A 9,378-nucleotide genomic window follows, 5' to 3' on the forward strand; every position below is an offset into this window, starting at 1 on the left:
CTATTAAGTTATTTCTTTTTAGTTTTTGTTTTTTTATCAATTCTTTATTTTAAAAATTTTGTTTTTAAGAAAAACATTTTTTATAGATTTTTGCTTTCTTTGTTTTTCATATTTAGATCTTGTAATTTTTTATTGTTTTATATCAGTAATAAAACATTAATTTTGCTCTACTTACAACCTTAAAGAAACCGTAAAGATAATTTTGTGATATTTTTACGAAAAAAACTAAAATAAAATTTTATTATAGCAGATGATAAGCCATTGAATTAGCAAACTCCAGTGCATTACCTCTAATTGTCGAGATTAACACATTTGGCAGAGAAAGCCTTGCTCTTCATTGCGTAACAACCTGCAAATGCCTTCGAAATAATAGTAAGGAAAGTAAAAAAGTGATTTTCCAACGTGGGAAAAAAATCGTTGTTACTTGTCATATAAGCACAAATGATAAGATCTTGTGTCAATTTTGACTGCAATTCGGACAACTTTCACGCAAGGGCAATTATAATCGAAGAAAGCAACCGATTTGGCCAAAATTAAAAGCACACAAGACACAAACTCGTGTTTTACGCTGATTAAGTCATAGCCGGCTCTGGAAAATTTTTCCCCAATTAATTCCGGCTCTCATCAAATTCGACTATAATGAGAGTTTCTATTAAAGTTTGTGTTGGAAACTAGCAATTCACTCCATAAAAAACATACCGTGGATAATCCTCTTCAATCTCATTACATCACAATTTCTTCTAAACACTTTCTTATTGAGTCCGAGTCTAGCCTTGTTATGAAACGTGATTGCAGGCATCTTTTTGCAGCGATCATGTTATAACCTTGCCAAGTACTTTCACTCAAGGATCAGAAATGCGTAGGCAAAATAAACATCACTCTCTTGTATTCAAAACACTCATTTCTGGATAAAATTTATTGTTCGGTATTTAGCAATTCGTTAGAATTCATCACGCAATTATTGCCCAATGGAATGCGTGTGTTGTTGTTGATCGGGTCAGGAGCATTTTTTCCTATTTTGTAAGGATTTCTTGATCCAGATTCGAGCGCAATTCGACATTGTTTAACACCTGTTGGGTGAAAGTCGCATCGCTGACATTTAGCCCGGATTATTGTCCATGAAGATGATTAATCTCGACCGAAGAATGACGATTTACATAAGATTTGTTTTGAAATTTTTTATTAAAAGTTCGAGTGTAATAGCATGGATATATGGGTTTTTACTTCCTAGCTGGGCCCATTTTCCTATTCTTTCACTTGGATGAGTTTTGTAACTGCTGGGCTAATATGGGCATTACAACATTACGATATTGGCTAGTAAGTCACAGCGGTTCTCTAATTACTCAACCTCTTGGAATCTGACAGTTATGTAGTTTTTCTTCTTAGTGTAAAATTGTTACGAAAATTTATTGCTTGTTTGAGGTAACGTCGTGGAAATCTCCACAAAGTCATTATCATGACATTGCAAAATCGCGATGCAAAATATTTCGTCGCTTAAAATAAATGAAAGTTTTTTGAGTAAATTGTGGTTTTGTTGTTGCAGGCTTGGAAGCAGATGCGATTTTCTCCGATGATTGATCAACAAAGACATTTGAGGAAATTTGATTGCGAGTAAGATACAATGATACAATAGCTTCAATCTGAAGGCTCTCATAAATCATAATTGTTACCTTTTTTAATCAGGGAATCGTTTTTGTCGAGGTTTTTTCCAATCAATTTTAATCAAATTGGACTCAATTTTGTATGAAAATTTACAATGTCAATATGGTTTTAAAAAAATTATTAAGTATTCTTTTTTTATTTAATTTTTTTGAGTATTGAAACTGAATCCAAATTTAATTAAAAATAGGTAGCTTTAGATTTTTAAAATAAAATAGTATCAAGGTTTTTATAATATTTTATTTACAATCATCTTCCTTAAAGAACAGAAAGCCAAGAAAGAATTTATCATGACATAATTATGATTGTGTGGTTGTTTCGCAACCTGAACTGTACCGGGTGGAGCATCGGTTACGGGCAAAAAAGAAATCCCCACTTCTGATTAGATAAAATTGTTGAAATTTTTCACACTTACCTGGGCATTGATAAGGTACATTTCATATTTTTTTGGTAATTTTTTATTTACAAACAAAGCCAAAAACAATAAAAAGGATTTTTTTCTTTAAAAGTTGAATTCTATTTTTTATACTGACCTACTCAGATTTAATCCTATAATTGTTTACAAATTCAGAAAAAAAAACAATTAGATTTTGAATTAAAAGCAATTTTTTATCATAACTTTGAAAATCATTTTTATTTATGACCTGCTAATTGTGCCATCGTAAATTTAGGTGACAATTGAGAACTGTAATTAGGGTAAAATTAAAAGGTTTACAATTCAAAGTGGTCAACTACCAGTGAATGATTCTTTTGATGGCAAATTATACCATTTAGTCATAAATTACGCGTCTGGTTTGTGTTTAAATAAAAAAAAGCGATTATTTAGCTAACCATCTCAAAATTTGTAATTATGATGTCAAAGTTTGATAAGCTAGCAAGTACAGATTCATTTAGTATAAAAACTTTATAGGTACATTAACAGAAAGTATTCATAATACACACAAAACTGTTACGGCTTTTATTTTTATCAAAAAATTTTTTAAAAATTCTCAAATATTCCCTTGCAGTAATTAGTTAGCTATATAAAATATCGCCAGTTTTAATTAATTAGAAGTCGCGATTTATCAAGTGCGCGTAACCGATGTCCCTCCCCGTATATTTAAAATAAGACGTTTGTCAAGATTAATATTTTTCGAATTTTTTTTTGTTTGCAAAATTTTTTAATTGAAAACTTTTTTTACAATAGTTATGATGTATAAATTACAACTGCGTTTTAATATTTTTTTTTCGAAAAAGCCATTTGCATGTCTTAAAACCAAATTAAAAGAAAAAGAAACAACACTTTTAATAATAATCAAAGTAATTATGATTAAAGTTAAATGTCAGAGTAATTATACGGCCACTGAAAATAAGTTTATGTTTTCTTTAATAACTGTATGTTACCGGGTGGGAAACTTAAATATTAGAGAAAGAATAAATAATATTATTTTATTGCTTTTTAATAATTGGAATTATTTTTATGCAAATCTTTAAAATATGTGTTGCCTAGAAAGCAGACCCCGATTTTTTTAATCTTGACATAATCAAAACTAATTTTTTCACTCCATTAAATAAAAAAAAGAAAGAAAAAATAAAGTGTCAAAAACATTATTATTACAGTTTTAGCTTCATATTTTTGGTTATTTTTTACTCGACTGTTTGAGTATTTTTCCACCGTGCCAGAAGTTGTTGGTGAAGTGGCCACTTACCGAGGCCCAATTTACGAAATTCAAAAATCCGTCGCCGCCAATCAAGCAAATTAAGTCCCTCTCGCTTATAAATGTCAATAATGGTTACGACAAGCGCGATAAGCTCCAATTGTTAGAGGTGAATGTGCATATAATGGAAAAAATACCAAAGTCATCGCGATTGTTGCAATAGTCAAGTATTAGCACTTTTAAATTGCACATTTCACAAATAATCGTTAAAATACTTCCTTGACAACTAACTACAAACTCAAACAAGAGGATGGAATCCACTTAATCAAATATTGTAACTGAAGCGTTTACATAATTCGAGTTGTCTGATTCCGGGCGCTCCGGAGCGTCGCGTGCCTCCGGAATACCAATTTTTCCACTCGTTACGCCATTGGTTACACATCGTAACTTGACGTTTTATGGGCAATAACGGCCTTGAATGCTGTTTGAATAAACATTGACAGCGTAAATAATTTTTAGCTTCTGTTCAATCTTTCACTCTCATTACCATAATTAGGTTCAATAATTGCGAATACGCAACGAGATGATAACGAATCGGCGCCGAAAAACAAAACAATTCAAACGTGTGCGCAAGTGAAAGGATTTTACAACTAGATATGTAAAAAAATCGTACTCGTATCCGACAAGACGTTATTTAAATTTCCGGTTTTCCGGATTCCGGTTTCTGTTCGGAAATAGGGTCCCGGTTTCTTGACCGCACCTTGGACCACTCAATTATTTAGGAAATGAAATCGGAGGCTCTTTGTGGAGATGGCTCCAGGCTTGGACAGTTTTTTGAACTATTTCGCGTAGAAAGTCACTCGAAATTGGATTATCGGACGTAATTAATAAATGTTGCGTCACCACTTCCTTTTTATATCGATTAATGCGCCATCGATTTGGTTTTTTGCCGTGGAATGTTTACTTTTCATTTTTTTTTTTTGCTAATAAACAAATCAGGTGCAAAGTGTTTACGTTTATGTATCACTTAATTTAAAAGCCTGTCTAAAACATCTAAACAAAATGGTAATGGTCGAAGACACGCTAGGTTAACATTTTTTAACATTTCTAAATTGTTGCAATGTTATCATTTGAAATAGTTCAAATAGAAAAAAACATTTAAAAATTTTACGCCACAACATTTTTTTTTATTATACAAGGAGCCCCAATCAGTTGGACATGTCCATTATTGATCTTTAATTGTTAAAATTTTGAGAAATTTATATGGAAAATTAATAAATAAGTACTACACTAGTGCATAGTCTGAAATTATTTTCAATTATTTAGCGTGTCCCAAGAATAAGTTAAAATAAAAACTTATGTTTTTTTTTTTAAATATAACGTATTTCTGGATGTAGTTTTTTAACTTCAGTTTTGGCTTTAGTAATAACAATGTTCAGTTGAGGGTACGAATTATCTAATAACAAAATTTATTGTTGCGATGTTGTGGAATGCAAAAAAAAACAAACAAGAAACAACAAAACTGATAAATTATGAAGCAGAAAGAAGCGAAAAAAATTAAGAATAAGATATTTAAAAAAAAATGAAATAAATTTGAAAGAAATAAAAAAATGTAAATAAAACAACAGAATCAAAAAAAATATAACAAAGATAAAAATAAAGTATAAAACTTTTTATAAAATTAAAGATCTGGAGACATCAAAAGTTGAAGACAAGTTGCAAATTCCTTCTGAAAAGATTTCTTCTAAAGATTTAGAAACAAAAGTTTTTGCAAAATCTAAAAATTCGGAAGTGTTGAAGCAGAAGAAACTTTTGAAGAAAATAAGGAAGATATCAAAGAAGTGTCGTCTGATAAAATCGTTGAAGAAATTTCCACTCAAATCAAAAATATTTTCTCTGATAGGGAAGTGAAGAGATATTCAGAAAGAAAAAAATGTTTAGTTATGTCTGAAATAGTTAAAAAAAAACATTTTTGAAAAAAATACTAAAAATTAAAAAGGACAGATGAGAGAGAAAGAAGACAATGGCGAAAAAGGAAAAATAAAAAAAAGAGAGAAGAGAATTAAAAGTAGAGAGATGGAGATTAGAGAGTAGAGAAAATAGAATAAAAAATATTGCAATAATATTGTTTTGTAAAATATATTTTTTAAATATATAATTTTTAAACCATTTTTGTAAACAAAATTAACTATCTGTTACAACAGAAGATATTGAACGAAAACATATGCAGAAAGAAAAAAATGTTTAAGGCTAGAGATCGAACCTCAAACTTTGAAATTTATGTCTAAAATAGTTTAAAAATTAAAAAAAAAAGTTTGAAAAAATACTTAAAAAAAATAAAATAGATAAAAAAGAAAGAAGAAAGCAACGAAAAGGAAAAACAAAAAAAGGAGAGAAGAGAATTAAAAGTAGAGAGTAAAGAAAATAGAATAAAAAAAATTGCAATATTTTTGTTTTGTATAATACTTTTTTTAAATATATGATTTTTGAAGCATTTTTGTACACAAAATTAACTATCTGTTACAACAGAAGACATTGAACATTATTTGCAAACATGATTTGTATTTGACAACATGTTTGTTTATTTTAATTTTTGAAGAACAAAGCCTTTCTTTCATTATTATTACTATCTAAAACAAGAAACAACAAATTGATAAATTATGAAGCCGAAAAAAGCGAAAATAGATAATAGTAAGATAATTCAAGAATTAAAGAGGTTGAAAGTGTACTAAGAAATTTTGAAATAAGTTTGAAAGTAATAGAAAAATGTAAATAAGACAACGAGATCAAAAAAAGTAAAACACAGAGGAGGACCAAAAATATAAAACAAAGGTAAAATAAAGCAAAAAGAAAAAACAAAAAATTTGATCAAACAGATATACTGAAGAACGTAAGAAGTCATAAATATTAGAGAAGAATGAATAGTATTTTATTGCTTTATTTTTATGCAGATTTTTATTGCCTAGAAAGCAGACCTTAATTTAAAAGAAAAAATAAAATGTCAAAAACTCTAAAACATTATTATTATTACGTTAGCTATTTGTTTTTGATTATTTTTGTAATATTTAATTTTTGAGTTTTTATTTGACTGAAAATTTTCTCATCGCCACGACCTAATTTGCCGAATTTTAAAAATCCGTCTCCGCAAACAAGCTTGTAAATATAACGTATTTCTGGATGTAGTTTTTTAACTTCAGTTTTGGCTTTAATAATAACAATGTTCAGTTGAGGGTACGAATTATCTAATAACAAAATTTATTTTTGCGATGTTGTGGAATGCAAAAAAAAACAAACAAGAAACAACAAAACTGATAAATTATGAAGCAGAAAGATGCGAAAAAATTAAGAATAAGATATTTAAAAAAAATGAAATAAATTTGAAAGAAATAAAAAATGTAAATAAAACAACAGGATCAAATCTTTGATAAATGATTGATGTATCAGTCCTGGAGCTTCAGACGCTTGCCTAGACAACAATCCACCTGAAAATCTTCACCTTGCTGTTGCAACGTTATTGAATTCAAATTTCTGCATATTTTTCAGCTCCGATCGACATTGATCTTGAACTCATAATCGACTCAATCAAGCTGAAACTTTCTCGCATTTCCATGATCCGGCCAATATTCACTGATCCACGAAAAATCACACGGCGCAAAATCAGGTCAGTAACTAGACCAGATTCTCATCAACTAATCGCCGCTTTGCTCCTCCCACTTACCATTACATCGACTTCCTACAATTTGTACTAGCTTCCTTAAATTTAATACTCATCGCAATTACCGCGTTAATGATCCAATGACAATTTCACCGAGATTAATTGTGTTTATGCAAATGAAATTTTGCTGAAAAACACTTTCTTCGACTGGGAAAAAAGCGGTAGCCGGCTTAAGTTGAGTCAATATTAGCGCACTTGAAGCTTTAATTGTTCGAGAGAAATTCGAATCGGGGCCGAAACCGGTCATTAAAACTCACAATGTATGTGATTCGAGTGCAAGTTTCCGAAAATTAATGAATTTCTCCAATGTGAATTATGATAATAATTTTAATTAAAAAAGTCCCGTTTATTGAAGAATTAGAAAGTTCTCGAGCCGTTCAATGTGTTTAGCGCATCCTGTGGTAATTTTCTTGACAATATGGTGAAAATTCGATTTTAATATGCCCGACGATCATTATCTCTGCCACAGTCGTAACAACAATAGCCCCATTTAAGCCTAATCTGTTAATTGGGCTCGAACAAGCCACCGAAAAAATCGGATTTCCGACTTTCGGTGAAAGAAAGTGTTGCGTAATGTTGTGTAAACTTCACCTTGTTGCATTTGGGCGAAAAAGTGCTTTTTTGAAGCACCAAATGAATCGGAAGTGATCGGAAGGACATTAATAAATGAAAAAAAGAGGTAGGAAGTAATGTAATTGCTTGATCCCACCTTTGCCACTTGAAGAAAGTGGTACCTGGCTGAAAACGCCCCCCCAAAAGCACCAACTCTTGACTATTTGGGGGGAAAGTAATGCAAAAGATTGCCCGGTATAAAACCTGAAGACTTTGATAGAAACTTCAGTAAATCAACAGCGTTTACCGCCACACTACCCCATCATCAGGGGACTTGCCAAAATGAAGTGTTGGGCACTCTTGGTTAGTGTTTTTATTTTTTGTGTAGTGTTGTGTTTCTCACCCTTGGATTATTAAAAATTTAGGTATTTTTTTTTCTAATTGTTGTTCTTTCAAGGTTACCCTTGGGTGCTTATTCGTTGCCCCGATTCAAAGTATCCCTGCTGGTCTCTCGCGTGTCAAAAGATCCCATCATGAACCCGAAGGCTACTGGAGCAAAAAATTGACTTGGAAAACAGAATGGGTCAAAGTCTGGAAAACCGAGAAGAAACTCATCTGGAAACCAGAATGGAAAAAGTCCCAAATCCCGGCTTGGAAGGAAATCCAGGTGCCAATCTGGAAAGAAATCCAAGTCCCGGATTGGAAAACCATAACTAAGCCAATCTGGAAAGAGACCCAAGTCCCCGCTTGGAAGGAAATTCAAGTCCCCGACTGGAAGATAGTTCAAGTTCCGGCCTGGAAAGAGATTCAAGTTCCAGACTGGAAGGAAATACAAGTCCCGGACTGGAAGGAAATCCAAGTGCCCGACTGGAAAGAGATCCAAGTACCCGACTGGAAGGAAATTCAAGTTCCCGACTGGAAGGAAATCCAAGTTCCTGATAAGAAACAAATCTGGATCCCGGTTTGGAAAGAAATCCAAGTCCCCGCTTGGAAAGAAATCCAAGTGCCCGACTGGAAGAAAATCTGGGTGCCTGAATGGGTGAAAGAGGGAATCCCTGGAGAGCACTATTTGGGAAAAGATCATCACGGTAACGAATACACTGCTCATGATTTATGGAAGAAAAAACTCATCTGGAAGCCTGTCTGGAAGAAGATTTGGAGAACGGAAAAGAAGCAAATCTGGGTCCCCCAGAAGAAACTCGAATGGAAACCCGAATGGAAGACCATCTGGCGCACGGAAAAGAAGCAAATCTGGAGGACCGAAAAGAAACAAATCTGGAGGACCGAAAAAGTCCAGATTTGGAGAACGGAAAAGAAGCAAATCTGGAGGACCGAGAAGAAACAAATTTGGAGAACTGAGAAGAAGCAAATCTGGATCCCGAAAAAGGAACAGATCTGGAGAACCGAAAAGAAACAAATCTGGATCCCGAAGAAAGAACTCATCTGGAAACACGAAAAGGTGCAAATCTGGAGGACAGAAAAGAAGCAAGAATGGGTGACGGAGAAGAAACAGATTTGGAAAGATGTCTGGAAGAAGATCTGGGTGCCCGTATGGAAGACCTACGAAGTCCCAGCTTGGAAGAAGATTTCAAAACCAGTTTGGGAAAAGGTGTGGGTCAAAGTACACCACCACCACCACGGCTGGGACTGATCTTTAGTTAATTGTTACTTTTCTGTAAATAATTCTTGCTACTCCTCTTAGTACAAAACCGCTGTATATACCAGGCTCACCAGTGAGTTAGTTCTTGTTATAAGCTTCTATATTGTTATTGTTTAGTTTTTAAGTCTTGTACAATAAAGCGAATTTTTATAAAA

At 32.3% G+C, this 9,378-nt stretch overlaps 1 protein-coding gene across 1 annotated transcript; it reads left to right on the top strand.

Moving 5' to 3' along the window:
* Nucleotides 1–7,769: 7,769 nt before the first annotated feature.
* LOC123014445 (golgin subfamily A member 6-like protein 22) lies at nt 7,770–9,378 on the top strand. Its single transcript, XM_044413575.1, has 2 exons — nt 7,770–7,926; nt 8,021–9,378. Exons 1-2 carry the CDS (start codon nt 7,906–7,908, stop codon nt 9,212–9,214), a joined length of 1,215 nt encoding a protein of 404 aa, XP_044269510.1. The 5' UTR covers nt 7,770–7,905; the 3' UTR covers nt 9,215–9,378.

Source organism: Tribolium madens, unplaced genomic scaffold, assembly GCF_015345945.1.
Source record: "Tribolium madens isolate multiple individuals breed KSU strain unplaced genomic scaffold, Tmad_KSU_1.1 Scaffold_97;HRSCAF=244;Tcas5.2_LG3a, whole genome shotgun sequence".
Taxonomy (NCBI): Eukaryota; Metazoa; Arthropoda; class Insecta; order Coleoptera; family Tenebrionidae; genus Tribolium; species Tribolium madens.

Bases quoted from the DNA above. Each gene is read 5' to 3' on its own strand.
- LOC123014445 (XM_044413575.1), top strand. From the start codon at position 7,906: ATGAAGTGTTGGGCACTCTTG. The intron at 7,927-8,020 runs GTTAGTGTTTTT...TGTTCTTTCAAG, and splicing joins TGAAGTGTTGGGCACTCTTG to GTTACCCTTGGGTGCTTATT.